This window comes from Balaenoptera acutorostrata, chromosome 2, assembly GCF_949987535.1.
Source record: "Balaenoptera acutorostrata chromosome 2, mBalAcu1.1, whole genome shotgun sequence".
In the NCBI taxonomy this organism is placed as follows: domain Eukaryota; kingdom Metazoa; phylum Chordata; class Mammalia; order Artiodactyla; family Balaenopteridae; genus Balaenoptera; species Balaenoptera acutorostrata.
In genome coordinates this window covers 81901505-81922845 of record NC_080065.1, presented here as the reverse complement: position 1 = coordinate 81922845, position 21341 = coordinate 81901505, and the positions used below count along the sequence as shown (strand labels likewise).

General features: G+C 40.7%; 1 protein-coding gene across 8 annotated transcripts in view; it reads right to left on the bottom strand.

Moving 5' to 3' along the window:
- Positions 1-21341, bottom strand: part of CAST (calpastatin) — a 119485-nt gene that overhangs the window by 23481 nt on the left and 74663 nt on the right. For 7 of the 8 annotated variants that reach the window (XM_007197474.3, XM_007197476.3, XM_007197475.3 and 4 more), the window contains 12 exons: positions 20532-20615; positions 16145-16213; positions 14912-15010; positions 13308-13388; positions 12624-12662; positions 12040-12132; positions 11805-11894; positions 10607-10708; positions 7249-7332; positions 5889-5936; positions 4648-4743; positions 2866-2961 (listed from right to left, as the gene is read on the bottom strand). In XM_007197474.3, the coding sequence (XP_007197536.2) occupies positions 2866-2961; positions 4648-4743; positions 5889-5936; positions 7249-7332; positions 10607-10708; positions 11805-11894; positions 12040-12132; positions 12624-12662; positions 13308-13388; positions 14912-15010; positions 16145-16213; positions 20532-20615 (981 nt within the window). The remainder of the gene's footprint in view (positions 1-2865; positions 2962-4647; positions 4744-5888; positions 5937-7248; positions 7333-10606; positions 10709-11804; positions 11895-12039; positions 12133-12623; positions 12663-13307; positions 13389-14911; positions 15011-16144; positions 16214-20531; positions 20616-21341) is intronic. The other variant, XM_007197477.3, reaches the window with a different exon arrangement.

Sequence of the window (21341 nt, the reverse complement as noted above, 5' to 3'; positions counted from 1 at the left end):
GGCTTCTACTGGTCAGAGTGGATTCACGCCAGTTCAGGTGACGGCCTGTGACTTATTAACCTGAGTGGCCCAATGAGAACAGTCTACCTGTGGTCCAATTGTTGAAAATGAAATGTGCTCCCTGTGATATAGTGAGCTCTGACCACAGTGGTATTTAAAATGAAACTGGATGAACACAGAACATAAACGGCATAAAGGGAAAATAAAGGATAAATTATGTTTGGGCTAAAGAGAGGATAGATCCAGCTTTTTCCAAACCACAGGTCATGATCCATACATGATGAGCTCTTAAAATCAATTTAGTAGTTCACGGTCAGGACGTTTTTTAAATGAAGAATATAAAATAGAATGCATCATGCATATCAAGGATAAGTACCATTTACTAAACTATTGTTGTACTGTGTGGGTCCTGGGTTGCAGAATCCATGAATTTCCAACTCTGGTCTTGGTCAAAAGTGTGAAATCTGAATTAAACAGTCTCAAAGATTATTCTTATTGTAAAAGAATATGACTTCACATGGAGTACATATTGGAATTTTAGAGTAAAAGCATCTTTCTGTTTTATATAGATTAGCCATCATCCTAAGTAAGAAAAGTTGTTTTGCTGCTAAGCTGCACCACAAAAGTAAAGATCACCAGTGAAAAAAGGGCCGTCGAGTGGAAAGTGATTTATCACCATCTAGTGGTTGGACACTGCATAGATTTTATTCTGGGGGGCAACAAACATCCCTGATGTTTCCAACCTGCTTGGGATATTAACTAAGAGCTGCAGCGGTCCCCAAGTCTTAGCCAAGCAACCTGATTGCTACCTGATCCAAGTCACCTGCTCACACTTCTGTTTTCTACTCTCTGCTGCAGAATCTTTTGGAAACTACTGCTTCCCAAGCCTGTGCCCTTTGGCTCAAGAAATAAGTGAAACCGAGTTAGAAAAGCTAGGGGAAGCAGCAGTCTTAAGAGCTAAAGAATCTGGAAATAGGACCAACGACAAAAGCTTCTATTTTTGTTGTCAGGTTCAGAACTAGAACTCAGGTCTTTGGATTTGCTCAATAAACTTTCTTTTTCTACAACAAGAACTGCACAGGGCAGACGTTCATCTCCTTCCCCTGGGCTTTCTGTTTCCTTTCGCTCACTGATCCTCCAGCCTCTCTTGAGTTCTCTGACCTTTATCACGCTCTGCGGCTGTTCCTTCTGGCTCCCATGGGTGTCACAGTCCCAGAAATGCCAACTGACCTCAGTGATGATAAACTCGGCAACTGTGGTAACCAGAGTTGGTGGAGTAGAGGCCCAGGAAACGCGGTCAGAGACTAGAAAAACAAGAGCTCTTTTTTTTTTTTTTCCTCTCCATTAAAAATCCAATGCTCAACTCTCTACAGTCAGGATAAAGCTGGAAAGGAACTAACTCGGCTCTAAGGCCCTGGCAGTCACAGTTGACACAACAGGTAGATGACACATGTTTAGGTCACAAGAGTTCTGCCCTGGAATATTGGCTACTGTCTTTCCGATTCCAATCACTGCCTCTGTGCCTACTTCCTTCACCAGTCTCTTCCCAGATTCTCTCTTCCTCTCCTGTTCTTTACCACTGTGGCCTGTGCCTGAATCCCACAATGTAAAAGTTTTTGGAGGGTACCCTGAGACTCTCCCACCAAATAAAAAGGAGGCCACGTCCTGTCTAAGGCAGGAGGGAGACCCTGGACTCTGAGGGGACTTGCAGCTGGCACCCAGGATCTCCCCGGCAGGAAGCAGCCACTCAGGGTACCCAGGACTCTTGTCCTACACCTTCTTCAAGGCCCTCTTCTCTCAAACAACTAAATGCACATACCCCAATACCTGAAGGGCTCCACATCTCTGTGCTGGGCTGTCCCAGGTTTGCTGGTGTCCCCAGGAAAACAGTGCTGTTCCCACTTCTCAGTAGGATCCTGTCCTCCACCTGCAAGCCTTTTCGAGTTCCTCCTGGAAAGCAGTTCCTTCACCCATGTTCCTGCTGCCCTTTTCCCATATGAGAATGATCAAACTAAACTGTAAGCCTGAACCTGGCCCATATCCAAACTAGACCTGAAGGGGGCTGAGAGCAGGGGCCGTATCTTACATCTCAGCTGAGGTTCTGAAAGGTTAAGTGAATTGCTCAAGGTCAACTCGAAGTTCATTTCCCTCGTTTATAAGAGAGACATGATCAGAACAGCCTTCACAGTGTCCTTGTGAAAATTTAATGAGAAGATATTGCAAAGCATCTAGAACAAGTTAGTTATTCAGAGTGTAGATTCACTAAGTCTGTACTAACGAAACATAGTTCCATCAGCTGTTATTCTCTGAGTCAGGTTCTATCTGCTAATGGAAACAAAACTCACTGAATTCCAAAGAAAACAGATTCAACTAGTTAAATATCATACCTTATAGAAAAATTAGAAAGTGAGAGAGAGGCAAGAAAAGAAGGAAGGGGAAAGGAAGTGAGTCCACCTGTCTCCCTTCAGTTGGGAGAGAAGAGGAGTCATGATGACAAAGGTGCAGATGATTCCACCAGGAGAGTCAATAAAAAGTAATATTGGGCTATTTGTGGGACACCAAATCAGCTTGAAAGACACAGGAAAGTGAAGAAGCATGATTAACCGCAGCAGCCGAGGAGCTAGAAACAATTTCAGAAGGTCAAAACAAAACAAAACAGTTTGCAGCAGTTGAATTAAAAATTTAAATCTAGCCTGAGTTTCTAGCTCCTCCCAGAAGCCTAAACAGAGGATAATATAGCTATCTAAGATTTTATTTTTATTTTGTTAGAATAAAGTAATATGACGGTAATACACAGCAGAAAGGGCAGGGGAGGAAGAACATTACTTTCTCAAGACATTTCTCAGTGCCCAGAGGACCACTCACCGCCGTGGCTGACGGGGGCGGGACCGACTGCACAGAACACAAGGTGGTCCGAGGCACGGCCCCTTCCACAGGAGTAGCGGCAGCAACCTGAGACTCCTGCAGAAAGAAGCAGGTACAATGACGAATTTTTAGAAATATCCGGTTATTAAGACTGAACAATGATAGGCCAACAATACAGTCTGCTACACCATATGCTGTGAGCATGACTTTCTTGAATGCACAAGGATTTTGAGCAGTAAATAAGTCAAGGCAAGTTGAAACTCTTCAGCTACCATTACTTCACCTTGGTTTCACCTCTTACCTTAGGTAGGTTACTAAACCTCTCTGAGACACAGTTTCTACATCTGCAAAATGAGAACAATTATAGTACCTACATCTCAAGGGTTGACAGGGGCCTTGAATGAGATAAAACATGCTAAGTGCTTTGCATAGTACCTGGGAACACAGTAAGCTCAGTGAATTTTATCAACTATTATTATTTATATTATTTGCCATCATGTAATATGTAACAATAATAATATACCAATTATAAATGCAATACAATATTTTATTTAAATACCTCATTTTTATATATCTAAGAGCACCCCGTAAACTGTAAATAGCTACGTACAAATGCAAGGCAGTAAGACTATCCCAGGGGCTCTAAAAGTGAGGTCCCTGGATCAGCTGCCTCAACACTACCAGGGAACTTGCTAGAAATCCAAATTCTCGGGCCCCACCGCAACATACTAAATCGGGAATTCTGGGGGTGGGACCCAGTAATGTGTGCCTTAACAAACACTCCACGTCATCCTGAGGCGTACTGACGTTTGAGAATCACTGTGCTATTTTGTTACAAGAGTAAAATTTCAAACAGATTGTTTTTAATCCAGACATTTATGGAAGCCTATCCTGTATGCAAGGTGCTCAGCAGATGATCATTAATAGGGCATGAGCTCTTCTTTCAAGGAATTTACTATTTAAAAATATGTATAAGTGTTAGAAGTAAAGACCAGTGCAGCTAAAACCTTGTTTGCAACAAATGCCTCAACAGGGATATATAAAGAAAGCATGACAGACCTCCCTGGTGTGTTGTATTCTGCTTAATAAGAGTGGGAAGGGTGGGAAGGTTTGGGGAGGGAAATGCAGGAGACAGAGGCCATATTTTAGCTGAGCCTTAAAGGGATGACTACGATTTCAGTTGATCTAGAATTTGGAGAGATTATTCTATGCAGAAGGAACCATATGAGAAAAGCCTTGGAAACATACAAGTACTTACAACCTGAGTTTAGTGATAGGGGGACACATCTTGGCATGAAAGGAAGCTGGGGCCCAAATACATGAGCAGGAACTTTTTTGTAGGGAATGGGAAGCTCCTGAGGGTTGGAGCAGGGGAATGTTGTGTCCACAAACATGCTTGAGAAAGAATAATGCCGGTGGACATATGGGATGGGCTGGAAGGAGACCAAAGACACAGGCCATTGCCATCTTGAGGTGACGAGTGATGACAACTTTAACTAGGTCAGTTACAGAAGCAGGAATGGAAAGAAAAGCATGGGTGTGAATGCCTTCCTGAAGGAATAATTAATTATAGGACTTAAACTGCAAGAATATGAGGGTCAGCCTGGGAAAATAAAGCACATCCAGAAACAGACAAGATGAAAACTGCGTGTGAAAAAAGATGACAAAATGGGCCTTTTCATCAGCCACTTCCTGTTAAAAGTTTTGGTCTCATATTTTTAAGATTATAGAAAAACATTAAAAAACAACAAAAGCTAGAGATTTTTATTTTTAGAAACGTACTTCTGTTTTTTCAGTTGGCTTAGATTGTTTTTCTTTACACTTAGATTGGTCAAGATCTTCTGAAAGTTCATCAATGAGTTCTGATTCACTCAGGGGCTGTAACATAAGAAATATTATATAATATGAAGAAAATTAGTTTTACTTTGATAAAAGAAGCTTTCATAGAGAAAAAGGTTTTCTGGTAAACACATATTATGTCATATTTTAGGATCTAAAACCAAAAGTTAATTTATACAGGGTATATGTTTCATTTATCAATGTAAGGTAAATGTCATGCAACAAATAAGGAATACTAAACACCTCAGGACCACAAACATGGTAATGGTTTATTTAGTTAAAAGTTTTCCTGATACTTCAGTTTCAGAGTAATTTTGCTCAAATAAGATTGCCTGTTTGTTCCAATGAAGATCTTTATCGTTTTTCCTTATGTGATTATTTTTTCTACTTCCAGCGACTTCCCTTATGAATAAGTCACAGGAAACATAGATCATATACTCCTTTCCTATGACTACATGGGGTTTTGGCAGGAAAGTTCTGCTATCCTTAGTTCCTTCAGGTGAAGTGGTGTTATTCGTTTACTGTAATTAGTCAAAATCTCCACATGCTCTAATCTGTGACAGAATGGCATGTAATTCAGAAGCTGGGCCCCAGAGTTGGACAGACAGAGTTTCGAGTCCTAGCCTTGCTACTCCCTAGCTGTTTGACTTTGGGCTATTTACAGAATCCTTCTGTGTCTCAATTTCCTCACCTGTAATATGGGAATAATAATAGTGCCTTCCTCAAAATGATAACACACAACACCATTTAGTGTAGTGTCAGGCACATAGTAAGTGACTAATAAATGTAGTTGCTTAATATCATCATGATAGGTAACTATACTGATTAACACCAAATTAAGTAAAGGCAGCATAGAATCATTAGAGCACTTGATGCTGTAATTAGGATCAAACCAAGTGTTAACAACCTAATTTAAGGGCCCTTTTGATATCGGCTCCTAATGTTCAACGAACATCACCTGTAAACTTGTAATATTTTAGTAATAATTCATGAGATAAATAATCATTAAAATATGTGAAAAAGAGTCAGAGATCTAAGCTAAGTGTTGCTGTCAAAAGTTCCTCTCTCCTTAAATTGTAGGCTGGCATGCAAGTCTCTACAGTGAGATCTGGTCTGTCAGAATTATCTGTTTATACCTTACAGTTCTATTGCTTTTTAAGTATCAAAAAAACTTATTTCCTAACCTTGGGTTTTTCTTCAACATCTGGCAGGAGTGGTTTTCCATCTTTATCCTGTAAAATGAAATTAAAAATACATTTAAAATGAAATAGAAAATTTTGCTTTCTTGTCCCATTAAGTCTGTTTTAGAAATTCCAGGATATGAGAGGAGAGATTGTGTTTTTTGCCATATATCTGAGTGAGTTTGTGTTTCAAATTAATTTTTTTATAAAGTATCAGAATAAGGAGTTGAGCTGTAAAAATCAAGAACCCAAATGCTATAAAATATAATGCAATTACTTTTTTTAGAAGTTACTGAAGGGACTTCCCTGGTGGCACAGTGGTTAAGAACCCGCCTGCCAATGCAGGGGACATGGGTTCAAGCCCTGGTCTGGGAAGATCCCACATGCCGCAGAGCAACTAAGCCCGTGTGCCACAACTACCGAGCTTGTGCTCTAGAGCCCGCGAGCCACAATACTGAGCCTGCATGCCACAACTACTGAAGCCTGCACGCCTAGAGCCTGTGCTCCACAACAAGAGAAGCCACCGCAATGGGAATCCCACGCACTGCAACAAAGAGTAGCCCCTGCTCGCCGCACCTAGAGAAAACCCACGCGCGGCAACGAAGACCCAGTGCAGCCAAAAATAAATAAATAAATAAATAAAATTCTAAAAAAATTACTGAAAAATAATTTCCATCTTTTGGATAAGGAAGTAGAATTTTTTAAAAAGTTCTTTGGCTAAAAAGATGTAGCTACATCAATGAAAGATTGAAAAAAGCTTCAATTCTCCAACCCAGGGTGAAGAGATAAGATATCATTCCTATAAAACTGGTTTTTCAGAATTCACAATTTAGAATGTTTCTAAAAAATGAGAAACTTTCCATATATAAGCATTGTAGCTATTTTCCACCATATGTTTATATGTATTATTTCAAAGATAAATTACAAATGTAAGTATAGGAATAAGTCCACCATCCTCACGTCAAACTGAAACCAACAATAACAAAACCATCTTCACTGAGGATACTGGTAAATCATTGTATGTTTATCTACCACTTAGAAGATCTATGTGCTTTTATCCATATAGCAGTTAGAGAAGATATTATTCCCAAATTATTCCTTCTGCTTTAAGGTTAAGGACCTATGTCAAGCATGGTTAATAGTTGAAACACTTGAATTTGTGGGAATTTTAATGACCACACGGTCATTACTTAGGAAACCCTCTTTTAAAGGGTCCAACTGTAGAAGACAGAGAATAAAGGGTTCAGGGTTTTCAGAGTTAACATCAGACACGTCCTTAAGCATCATGGGGGCAGACAGGACAAAATGCGATGCGAAGGCAGGAGGAGTGAGCTGCTGTCACGCACCGTGGCGAACAACGTACCGTGGCTGGTTTTAATCTATACTCTGGTGGGACTGTTTCCTCATCTTCACCACACTTCTTTAGTTTCTCTTCTTTGGCTTTTGCCTGAAGAAGGTGGAGAAAAAAAATAAGCATTTGGATAATACATGTAAAATAAGACATCACTTTATGTTCTCCATGGGTGTCGTGGAGGAGACCAAATCAGATTAAAGTGCCCGGAGAGCAGTTAGGAGGAAGGCATTGTAGGGTGACGGAGAACAAAACAACACAGCCAGGAATCCTGGGGAGGTGTCCCTGCCCTGTCTCTATGACCTTGGGAAGCCACCTAGACTTTCTTTGGCTCAGTTTCTTCAGCTGTAAAATGGGGCTACTAAGAATCCTTACCTAGCTCGCTGACTTGTAAGGATCAGCAGAGAAAATTAAATAAAATATCCTTTGAAGAAAGGTAAGCACAGTGCACAAGCTGGCTGCAATTATTTTACAGACTTCATCTGTCGTACTCAATGAGGCAGTTATCTAAGGGGGAGAAAACAACCAATTCTCATGAATGTTAAACACAGTTCAGAAAGCGGAGAGGCATCCCATCACAAATCTTGGCTGATCCATGGATAATTAGTTTTCCCTTTTTTTAAAAAAATTTATTTAATTTATTTATTTTTGGCTGCATTGGGTCTTCATTGTTGCATGCGGGCTTTCTCTAGTTGCGGCGAGCGGGGGCTACTCTTCTTTGCGGTGCGTGGGCTTCTCATTGCAGTGGCTTCTCTTGTTGCGGAGCACAGGCTCAGTAGTTGTGGCGCACGGGCTTAGTTGCTCCGCGGCATGTGGGATCTTCCCGGACCAGGGGCTCGAACCTGTGTCCCCTGCATTGGTAGGAGGATTCTTAACCACTGCGCCACCAGGGAAGCCCTGGTTTTACTGCTTTTAAAAGAACTCCCTTCAGTAACACCAAGACGTCACTGGATTACTGAACCATGCACAACCAAATGCATTAGAAATAAAAGTGAAGTTCCACAGCAGATCAGTGGCTTCTAGGATATAACATTTGATTTTAAACTACTGGTGGGTAATGCAAAGTGCCATGATATGTAATAATTTGTACCTGTATCAAGGCATGGATTTAAATCACAAATCAAGGAGCTCCTGGGCACAAAAGTGTGTGTGTGCTGGGGGGTGGCGTGGGTATTTAGCTGATTCTAGCTCAGCCTATTGCTCCCATCTACATCTCAGCCTAAGATTGTGGTTCTCCATTGAATGCTTAGTTAGTTGATTAATTTAAAAATATTTAATGAGCACTTTTAATAAGCCAGGTACTTTTCTAGGCTTTGGAATTATAGTTGTATTTTCTATAGAATAATAACTGGGATGAAAGGATTTAAAAAAAAATATTTCCAGTTACATTCTACTGCAGGATATGAAGGAAGTCCTGTTATATAGTGATACTCCCCAGTTCAGGGATTTGTGAGGTCTCTGGCTATAAAACAGTCATCATGAAAGAGTCACCTGTATAGGACTGTCCTCTCCACTTAGGCTTGAGAACAGTGAGTCACATGCACAGCTAGATCCTTTCTATTCTTTGATCTTTATATTCTTTAAATGACTGCATTGTGGTTTGTATCCAGTAGGTGGTGAAAACAAACATCCCCTGAATTGAAATAGTTCCAGACTAGGTAACTACACTAGAAATAGGGGAGATTAATAATGAGGTATCACTACAGAATAAATGCATTATGATACATTATAAGAATGACAAGTGGGCATGGACCTCTTCTCTGAAGCATCATCTGGTGCAGAACGTGCTGGAGTGGCCGTGGACTCCTATAGCCTATCGACCTCTATGAGCCTTATCACAGCAGACTACCGAGGAAGTAGTGAATTCACCATCAGGCACTAAAAATTCAACTTAAGAATCCAGAGGATTGGAGAATCTTTATACTTTGTACATAATTAAAAAGGAAAACTAGTGTTAGGAGTAGAATAGTCCTTTTTGTTCAGATTTTAGGAGTTTGCTAACTTTCCAGAGGAAATTTAATACATTGATATGCATCCCTAAACCCAAACTGTTTAAAAGTTATTTTTACATAACTTTCTCACATCTACCTATCTGATTTTAGTCACGCTAAGAGTCTTTTCATCCTGGGATTATGTTTATACTTTCTGTCCCCAGATTATCATCTTTTTAATCACCTTAATCCTCTATCTGTAAACCGCCTGAGGCAGACGTGCCACTGGCTGCCTGCCATGCCGCGCTCGGTGGTGGACCGCCAGGGTCCTGCCAGGACCACCCCTTCCTTGAGACACTGTGCACCTCGCACTGTGTTGTAATCAAAGTTTCCCTTTCTCCCAATACATTACTTGGTCCTGGAGGACAAGGACTGCTTCCCCTGCTCCCCTGTGTTCGCCTTCGCAAAGCCTGTCGTGCCACACTGCGCCCCGCAAGCCCTCAACGAAAGTCGAAGATAGAAACTGGCCCATTTCAGACCAGGGCAGTCCCAGACTCAGGGGGCGTTGCTGGGAGTCAGCGAGACTCACCTTCCCCAGTGACTCAGAACAGGAAGTGACAGCGGAGGCAGCAGCATTGTGACAGCGACAACTGCCAGCTCCCACCCTGAGCTGATAGGCTGGCGCTCCTGAGGGTCCCCACCACCACACCGCCTGGCCAAGGACGCCCGCAGGGTGGCTCTATGCTTTCCCTCCTCTTTTCCTCCACAGGACTCAGTTAAACAATTCTTTAAAAATTGGAATTTAATATGAACACTCCCTTCCGCCAAATACAAGCTTGCTTTGGCTCGTAAGGCTTGTTAAGGTCTTGGCGTGCAGTGGGGTAAACACACCCCAGCATCACACTCTAAACACGCAGCAAATCCAGTTATAAAGTAATTGTTGCTTGATTTTATTCTAATTTGAGAAAAGTTTTCAACATTTTCCCCCATAGTTATAAAAAGGATCTCCCACTCCATCTGCAACCATCTCCCTCTCTCCTTATAAAGAGAAGCACCCGGAACCTTTTGAAAATACAAATTTCCAGTTTCCATGAGAGCAGACAAAACTATTTGTCACCAGGCCACTGCCTCCGTGTTATCTTGTCTGGTCAGGTGTCGTCTGAGAATTGGCAAAGAAGATTAGTGTTCATTTTAAATATTAAAATTCTAGATGGCTAACAAGACAAACACTGAAATATCCTTTCTGGTTGCTAACTCCCCAGCAATAAATATCTAAATTAGCCAGACCCTGAAAGTAAGGCAGGACAAAGAACAGTTCATTTAAAATCTCTAAGAAAATAAAAATGGTACAAGAATTCTAAACATGTGTAATGCATTAGCTTTGTAACCTTGTAACCTGAAGACTAACAGGCTTTGTATGGGAACTCCAAGGTCAGTACCTCATTGACTTCCTTAATGGAGCTGAGGTCGAGCTCAGGTTCCGGCTTCCGGCTGCCCAGCGAAGCTGACAGAGCCTCGAGTGCCTGATCACTCATTGTGTCCTGTGAGGGAAAAGAAATTCTGTACATTAAAAAGAGAACATCTCAACCTAAACAATCCACCCATTTCTTTGTGAAATTCAAAATTTTAAATCTCTAAGAATAAGTTGTGGATTGGGGAAGGACTCTAGGAAGGCAATTTTATTTAAAACCTAGTAAAAGAGAGAAAGAAAGAACTTACCAGTGAGTGAAAACTGGGGCTTAGGACTCGTTTCTACAGTAAAACTGGGGCTTAGGACTCGTTTCCCTGCTCTCAGAGGTACACTTCACCTCTTACTTAGCAAGCTAGAAGTGTAACTGTAATCATAATTATATTATAAAATACTCATATCAAAATAAAAGCTGCAAGAAGTAAAACTTGCACTATCCTGCTTTTCTTTTTCTAAAAATGTGTCTCTAAAAATGACTTCTGACAACGCTGTCCTTCAGCACGACTTCAGCGAAGCCCAGGAAGCAGGGGGCCCTGAAGTGGCTGACGGCTGTAGGAACTCCCACTCCCAGGGGTGTGGTGCTCTCACCGCTCCTCAAGCCAGATAAAAATAAACCGCCCACCCAAGGAGCGAGAGGCAGAGCAGCCCCAACAGAAACGGCTCCTTGGATTATCTGGACCATCTGCAGGTGGGGCATGTTTTCTCATCCAGTCCAGAGCTGCAGGGCCACCTTTCAGGATTCACAAGAATTAAGTTATAGTCAACCATGGTTAAGGTGGAGAGAAGCAGCTATAACAACATCCCCCTAGTGATTCCCAGGACTCAGACTCCTTTAGAAAATCAAGTTGAAGATTTGATGTCCCAAGAGTGCAGTTCCTCTGGGATCCTGCTCTTTCTGTGTAGTGTGATGGTGAGATAATCTTATGCCACAACCAAGGCAAGCGTGTTGAAAGCACCCCTAAGCATTTGTAGAAACAGAGCAGGCCTGCCTGGAGATGACCAGTATAACCCTGACTGGTCTCACTATTCTACACAGGCCCGAGGGAGCAAAGATGCTCAGTAGGTGTGATGCACTATTGGGGTTCTCCCCAATCAGCTACATCAGCCTCAGGAAAGCGACTGCTGTCGGGCGGACCATGCTTAATTTTAAAGAAGTAATTTTTTTATACCTCTTCCACCTTTCTTTTTTTCTCCTTGGGTGGAGCAGCACTTTTGATTACTTCAGCTGACTGAGCTTTTAAAACCTCTCCTGTAGACTTCTGAAAAACAAAATACAAAAGATTTGACTTACAGAAGAAGGAAATGTATTAACCAAATTGTAGTAACCACAACTAAAAAGTTGTTGGTGTCTTACAGTGTGAGATGGTTTCTAACAAGTTTCCCTCATTACATTAAAAACAATACCTCTTTCTTGGTTTTCTTCTCATCAGCCGCAGGAGAACTGTAGGTGAAGTCTGATGACAAGGCATCTATGGCATCATCGGGCCCCAGGGGTTTCTAAAGAAACAGGCAGCACGACGGGTCACATGTGGGAATCATTCAAGTGACAGATCAGATTATAAACCCAGCAAACGAAGAATGTACTTTTGCAATTCCTTGACTACCAAATGAGATGTTTAACGAAATAACTCATATGAAAGCCTATGTTTGGGAGGAAACTGGATGCTCAATAAATATTATTTTCCTGTTTCTCTCTTCTCAACATATTACATGTTAGGATATTCTCATCTTATTTTTATTAACATTTATTTTATCCTAAAACTTTCTTGGCCCCACTCTTCTTTCCCTCAAAAAATCTACTTAGGAAATAAACACTCATTGAAACAACCCCCAGGCCCACCCCCGTTCTCTGAACAGATGGAAACTTCATCTGATTTAGAGATTAATATAGTCATAATCCCAAAATACAGATTTGATAACTCTATCCCCCCAACCAAAGATATAAAAAATGTTAAATCTGATCTTAGAAGACATTTATGTGAACTCACCAAAGAGTCTGGAGGAGGCCCTGTGATCCCTTCTTTTTTCTGAAACAAATATTAATTTGATGATGCTGAGAAGGCAAAATTAATCCTTACAATCGGCAAAATGCATAGCTCAGTGAATGCTATGGGCTGAGTTGTGTCCTCCCAAAATTCATAAGCTGAAGTCCTATCCCCTAGAACCTCAGAATGACTGTATTTGAAGACAGGGCCTTTAAAGAGGTAATTAAGGTTAAATGAGAACATTAAAAGGGGCCCTAATTCAATAGGACCAGTGTTCCTATAAAAGGGGGAAATGACCCAGAGATCCACGTAGAGAAAAGACGACATGCAGATATGTATACATAGAAGATGTGGAATTACTCCACATGTAGGTATCTATAGACCAAGGAGAGAGGCCTGAGACAGATCTTCCTCTCACAGCCTTCAGAAGGAGCCAACCCTGCCCACATCTTGATTCCAGTCTTCTAGCCCCCAGAATTGTGAGACAGTAAGTTTCTGCTATTTAAGCCATCCAGTCTGTGATACTCCAATATGGCAGCCCTACCAAAGTAATACAGTGAGCTTCAGAGTAATGACAATTTCGCACGCCCATTATATTATCTAAGTTAAAAAAAACTGGATATATTAATGTGATAAAAATTATAACTCCAAAAAAGAAACAATAAAGTAAACGATTGTTTAACTTACATTTAAAAGTTCCCTATATTTTGGAGGAAGTGTGACTTCTCTTTTACCCAATTCCTCTATGTAAGTAGAACTCATCAGATCCTAGAAGAAAACCGTACACATAGGGATATTAGCTGACAATGTTATATACATATTCTTAAACCGAAGTACTATTGCATTATTAATTTATGGAACTATTGAGAATAAATATAAATCATTTAGAAGCCAATATTTTACACAACTCTGAAATTCTAAGTTTCCACAAATACTTGCCCATATTTAATTGGCTTAACTCATTAGTAATGCTATAAAATATTCAAACCACTATATTAAATTTGATTCATATATAAAATGCATTTTATTTAAAAATATTTTTCATTATCTAATATTTCTATACCTACAAAAGAGCAGTTGATAACAGTGAATTTCTATATAACCCAACAGATCTAGTTATTTCTTATCTAATAAGAAAAAAATCAGAGTGATGTTTCTTTTTTAGCACTCTCCAATCCAATTCCTCTTCCTTGTTTTCCAGAGATAGCCATCATCCTGAACTTTATCACATCCATCAGTGCAAAGTTGAGTATATTTTAAAACAATTATTCCACATGTAGATACCCATAATCAATATACACCATTACTTTGCCTATTTTCAAGTGTTATATAAATGGTATCAAATTCTTATGTCATTTGGTAATGTACTATTTTTATTCAAAGTTATGTTTTTGTAATGTTATCCATATTGATACATGAATAAGCCATTTTAACTACTATAAAGTGTTCCACTATATCATCTTGTCTCCTGTTGAACAAAATCATTTCCAAATGTTTCACCTGTTCTTAGAACTCCTTATACACCTGGGCAAGGCTCCCTCCAGCAAGTCTCTCTAGACGTGGGATTGCTGGTTAGAGGGTGTGCACATCTTCATGTGACATCCACAGGCTCTGGGCCAGTTGTCAGACTTTTACACTTCTGCCAATCAGGTGAGTGTGAAGTGCTATCTGTCTGTGTTTTAGTACCATTTTCCTAATTACTAGGGAGAATTTCATGTGTCTTTTGGCCAAATTTTCTCCTAATTTTCTATTGGGTTATCTTTTTCTCAGTTTTAAAAAATCTTCATAAATTCTAGAAACAAATCCTTTGTTATGACTGTTGCAATATTTTCTTACAGTCTATGGAATGTCTTTTATTAATGCCAAGGAACATAATTTTCTTGCTTTTTATGAATCAGGAATAGAGATGAATTGAGGGTAGAAAATATCTAGAAATCAAGATAAGTTCAAGTGATAGGATGGGAAATATCTGGAAACTAAAATAAGTCAAAGTCCACTGGACTTAAGCCTCGAAGAAAGAAAATAAGTCTCTGTGATCCAACAGACTATATCCCAGCTGCAGTCTCAGCAGAGACAATCAATCAGTGTTTGCTGATCAACGGAATCACATAGCTACCTTAGGACAGTTTCCATCCACAACACTAATTTTCAGTTGCTATTACTGATACTGACAGCATACTGTTTCTCTCCAAGTGACAGAACACTATGTATTCTTTTGTGCATCATGACCATGACCTACTAGCTCTCCTACTCATTAAGTATGAATCTTTATCAACATCAAGATCATTTACCAAAACTTCAGGTCCGGTATACGTTGTATTATCTTCTTTAGTTTCTTCAGGTTCTCCTAAAGTGTCTATTAAGTCATCCAAAGCAGCACCCATGCCTGACTGGAAAACAAAAAGAGCAGATATGTGAATGTTATTTGTTACACATATTTCATTTTGATTTTTTGACTACCGAAAAAAAAATTCAGTGTAGAAAAATACCAAACACCAGAAGTTCTTAAATGGTTAAAATCTGGTCTGTAATAGAACTTATTATTTAAAGTCCCAGAGTACAGATCCTAGGTTGGCAAGATAGAAAGCCACATTCAGGTTAAGAACCACAATTTCAATAAGTCTAAAGGCATTAACTACATGAACAAGTGTATGATTCATTACAGCTGCCAGACCACTGTACTGATAGTTTAAAGAAAAAAGGAAACAAACTACAGAGAATTATGATCATGTTGCTATATGCAAGAGAGGAAATGCTTAGTATTTTTGCTTATCAATCGTTTCCACCTCTTCCAAATAAAATATATTTCAAAAATGGATTGCCCTGTGTTCTTTTATTCATCTGTGGCTTTTTGTTCACTTGCTTGTCTGAAGATGTTTACAAACAGAAATTCCCTGAAAGAGATGTTAAATTTACAAGAAGTGACAGTTTATTCTGTGAATATGGGCTTAAATCAGTATTATGAATGAAGGAGTGCCACCGTCCTGTTGTTGAGGTTAAGAATGATTCATTGTGAAGAATAAGCTACATTTGAAGGGGAAAACAATTTGAGGAAAGACCCTTTACTATTTAACTCAGCTTAAAAATGATTGTTTACATTTTTTTTGTTTGCAACTACCACACTTCCACTACAACTTTAGGCACTCACCTGATGGTGTAATAGCATGTGAGGCCTGTTAGCTTTAGACTGATTCAACTGGGAATTTCAGAATGAAGAAGTGCCTAGCATTGTTTAGTGATACCTCTGGTTAAAGAAGGTGCATTTGCAGGAGGGAAACTGGAATGTAAACTCCATGAGACATAACTGGAGTTTCCAGAACAGAGGGTTAGAATGTAAAATGTTACAAACATATGTGAGAAAATCCCACTTTCAACCCAGTCATATTAGCTTCAAACAATAATTCATTAAAAAGGTCCTTTAAGTTACCCTCACCTCATATTGTTTACCCTCAAGAAATCAGATCACGATAGACACAGAGACTATGAATAAATATCTATGTAAAAAGGCACTGCTATCTTCATACCTTTCCAGAGGGTTTACTTGGTTTGGATTCAACTGGTACAGCTGACGTTAATGATTTATTTTCTCTATTCTGGTGGGGGTTTAGAAAGAAAAACTCCTCATATATCTTTATAAAATTCAATAATATTACAAACTTTAAAATGAATACATTATAACATAACATGGATCATATACTAAACATCTGCTCTGTGCCAGACACTTTATGTGTTATATCCTTTTTCAGAACAGCATAAATAATGTTAATATTGATAATATTAATCTCACTTAGAGATGTGACAAGCAAGGCTCAGAGAGGCTGAGTAACTTCCCAGGTCACACAGTAAAGGACAGCACTGAGATCTGAATCCAGGACTGCCCATCTCTTTCTTCACTGCTCTTGGTTGCCTCTCCCAGGGCCCACAGCTAATTTCTGCAACACCCATGAATTCCTTCTTATTACAACCAGCCATTATTTCTAGATGTTGTTCTCTCGGTCTTTGCCCCTACACATCAAGACCTCCACCCCCCCTTGCTTTGGTATCTCATCACTCATTCTTTCCTTCATCTCCCTAAAATCAATGTCCTTCCCACCACAGCTTTCAGTTGCTCCATCAATGACTGTCAATAACTTTCCAATCTGCAGTTTCCGTGCCTTTACCCAGACGTAATCTTCTCTGAGTTACTCTGGTGAGCAGCCCTCTCCCGACTCTCATCTCTCACAGCACCACCCCCGTTCTGTGCTGGCATCTGTGCCCTCTGTTCTCTGCCACCTCTGGCAACTCTCCTGCTTTGCCCCCTGCCACACACATGTTTCTGCCTGTCCTGGTGGTCCTAGGCAATCATTCCCTAGGGTCAGGGGCCAAATGCTTTCAGGGCCAGGCAGGAACGAAATGGTGAAGTCGCTGGGTTTAAGACAATAGGGAATTGCCTTCTGTGAAGGTCTCCGAAATCTGGGCAGCAGAGCTTGGAGGTGGAGAGCAGAGGCTCGGACTGTCTGGGTGTGCACACCGGCCCACACGCGCTGGCCGCAGGAGGCTTCAGGCAGGTCACGTCTCCTCCTGAACCTCCGTACCCTCATGGAGGAGGCCAGGACAGTGACTACACCTACTGCAGCGGGCTGTGAGGACTAAACTAATTCATCTATTAAAGTACCAAAGCCAGTAGTTGTGCACACGCTAAGTACTCGTAAGTACTAGATATACAAATAAGTACTAAATAAGTGATTGCTGTGATTGTTATATTAAAGAGACTGCGGGGAGCACCCGGGTGAACCTGAGTCCTGGCAACTGAATCCAGCTCCTTGGTTCAACCACAACCTCGTGCAGATGTTCATTCAGTTTCACTCTCCCCTCTCTCCCTGCTTCTCCCTTTCCATTCACCTGGACTCCAAAACAATGTGCTAATCGCCTCTCTCTTGGGACACCTCAGGCATTTCAATTCAACCTGTCTAAAAGCAGGTATCACTTTTCTGGCTCCACCAACTCCCCTTCTGACCCTCTGTCCACCTGTCAGTGACAATCAGGACCGGGCTCACTTAAGAAGGCGCTCACTCCTGCAGGTGCTGACCCTGCACTGGCACGAACCTGGCCATGGGTGCCTCCCTTGCCTCACCTTAGGGTTAGCAACCTAGTTCACTGAGATGCTGAAGCCCCAGGTTATCTGGGATTTTATTTCCCCTTTGCCCACTGCAGCCACTCATTTCCTAACACCTGAAAGCTTCACCTCTGCAACGCCTCCTGCATTGCTCCCCGCTCACTTATTCTATCCCAGTTCTAAATTAGGTTAACTTTGGACTCCCCAGGACGACTGAAATAGCCCCTGACCAGCCTCCCACCTTAAGATCTCTTACTCCGTCTCATCCCAGCCACTGCAGTAGCTTAATTCTTCGGCAGCTTGGTTTTAATCGCATCTCTCCATCCGTTCTCTAATCTTCAATGCTTACCTGCTGCCAGTTGTATCACTACCACATGGATGAACACACCTTTACATTCTCCACAGCAGCGCCTCGACCTGTCTTTCTGGTCTCACAGTCCCACTCACCTCCCCTGTGCTTCGCCCACACCGTAATGCACTTTGTACCCAGATCACATCTTATATTTTTCTCCCTTGGTATGTTTGCAAGCCTGCAATCCTAGCTATCCTTTCATGCCAAACTCAAACTGGATCTACTCAAAGTCCCCGAGGAGTCCCCCAAATCAGACAGACTCCCTCTCTCCTCAAACAGCTCCCTGTGGGGACTTGTCTTAATCTGCCTTGAATGCAGTCCTGGGTACCTAGTTTTATCCCAGCCCTAGCGGGGTCAGCCTGCAGCTCAGTGTCCTGCAGAGTCAGACCGCAGTCCACAGTGCTTTACACACGGTATGGGCTAAAAAAGAAAAAGCAGATCTGACCAATCTCGTTTTCTGGGAGACAAATCAGAGGCAAAGAAAAGTGAAATGATTTGCCACAGGTCGTAGCACAAGTCAACGCACAGCAGAATTCCGTATAAACCTCGCCTAATTTTATTGCTTAGATTTTACTGATAACCCTGGCTAGATGATGTGTGGCATAAATTTTCAAATTATCAAAATTTGAAAATTACATTTACAAATAGGTTACAAAATTACATTTACAAATCTCTTAGAATAGGTTCAAATTACATTTTAAACCTATTCTAAGAGATCTAATCCTCTGTTTTAAATTTATCCATTTTCCAAACCATGGCATCTAGTTATCCCTCATCAACACAAGAGAGTGAAGTGTATCCCCAGGATGGGGGTAGGGATCTCAAGGTATATACAAGGGGTCTGCTGGAAAAAATAAAACATTTTTTATTTTAAGTTGAGTATTTTCATTTAAAAGTTCATGTAAATTTTGCCATCATGCCACATGATGTCTGCATTAGCTTGGAGAAAAATAATGTGCCCTTTCTTTTTCGAAATCTAATAAAAACTGATGTTTCAGGGAGATGTGCTATACTTTTAACCTATGACTTTTCTTACTTTACTTAGCCTGCAGAGGGATAACTGCTCCCATTTTGAGAAGCGGGAAAATAGATAAACACGTATTACTTTTTTTCTGCTTTCATTTCCATCTTACTGTTGCTTCAGTTAGTTACTTGTGGCTTTAAGAGAAATACGTACTAGCATTTCTAGGATGATATGGCTTCCAAACTGATTACTAACTCTGATTGCTAACTTTGTATTCCTATGGGTAGAAAAGGTAGACTATTCCTTGTCTTACATTCCTAAGCTAGTCTCTTCAAAGGATCTAAGGAAGGTGCCCATAATTTGCCAGTGGGGCACATACACTCTCTCCTGAGAGGGCTTGTGATGCTCCTTTGAAAACCTCCCATATCCATCCATGTAGATGTCATGACTGCACATAATTTACTCATTTCAAGATGGCAGTGTTCATATTAAAAGCTGAGAGTAATGCTTATTCAAATGCTCATGGCAATTTTATGTGCTTTATTTCAAACCCATAAATCTTGAAGGCAGGATCTGAGTCAACTCACATTTTAATTTCCTTGGTATTGGTATGAGGCCTTATACATGCCAGGCACTCAGTAACTATTTATTTATTTATTTATTTATGGGGTCTAAAAATAATTTTTTTTTTATAGATCTTTATTGGAGTATAACTGCTTCACAATACTGTGTTAGTTTCTGTTGTACAACAAAATGAATCAGCCATAGGCATACATATATCCCCACATCCCCTCCCTCTTGAACCTCCCTCCCACCCTCCCTATCCCACACCCTGATCCCACCCCCTAGGTCATCGCAAAGCACCAAGTTGATCTCCCTGTGCTATGCTGCTGCTTCCCACTAGCTAACTATTTTACATTTGGTAGTGTATGTATGTCGCTGCTACTCTCACTTCACCCCAGCTTCCCCCCGCCTCCGCACGGTGTCCTCAAATGCTTCTCTATGTCTACGTCTTTATTCCTGCCCTGCCACTAGGTTCATCAGTACCATTTTTTTAGATTCCATATATATATGTGTTAGCATACGGTATTCGTTTTTCTCTTTCTGACTTACTTCACTCTGTATGACAGACACTAGATCCATCCACCTCACTACAAATAACTCAATCTCGTTTCTTTTTATGGCTGAGTACTATTCCACTGTATAGTAACTATTTATTGAATGCATGAATTTTAAAATCATGCGTTCAATAAATAGTGTCTTTTTGGTGTCTTGCTCTCTCTCTATTCTTCAGATGCATGCTCTTCTTCATAAAATTTCACATATGAAGTGTTCAGTTTTAGCAAATGACAGGTTATTTGACTGTGACAGCACTGGAACACTGAATGGTTAAACAGAGCCAGCCAGGTAGAATGGGTCTTCGCTGAGCATGTTTCTCATAAAAGAGACCTGATAAGCATTGAGGCCCATGTACATGTTACATCTTTTATGTGTGCTCACCTTGTCAACTGGTTTGCCAGATGCTGCAGCTACGCCAGTAACAGCGCTCTTTCCACCACTGGAAATTGTGTCCTGTGACTTAGTCTAAAGGATAAAAGATTGACAGAACTAAGTATCTCTGAATGATTATTTTCAAGATCATACATTTCAAATGTCACTAAGGAGCCAGTTTCCCCTAGCAGACATCTTGTAGGGAAATGGTCACTAGCTTCTACTGCACATGATGCAAGGCCGGGCACATACAGCTGGACTCAAGAGCTTACAGAGCCCATGCAGGTTAACACACATAGGTGAAGTGGGCCAGGTGGGCACATACAAGGTTGTAAAGCCTCTAGTCCATTGTTGCCATGCGAGCCCACTGTTGCCAGATATTCCAATTTTTCAAGAGAAGCTAGAAATTTGCATTTTATGTGAAGTATTCTGACTTTATTTGTTGGCAGCTAATTAAAAATCACTTTGATTACTGTAAGCCAAATAAAATACACAAGTGGCTGCAATTGGTGGGCCACAAATTTGCAGTCTCTGATATAAGGTATATTGTTAAGCAGGCCTATTTCCTATCTTCCAAGAGCTCTCAATGAAAAAGTTCTCATAGATGTTTATTCTTCTAGTAGTTGAATAGTTGTATTCTGGAAATACAGAATATATTTCTGAGTTTTGGCTCTGTAAGTTGATCTCTCCTACAACAAGACCCTAAAAACTCAAAGACTTCCAGGTAAAGAGCAGATCTCGCAGGGCATCTGAGTTCCCACAGCCCACGAGGAGAGGGGTCCAGGAGGCAGCCTCAATCCCAAGCTTCCCGTCTGCGAG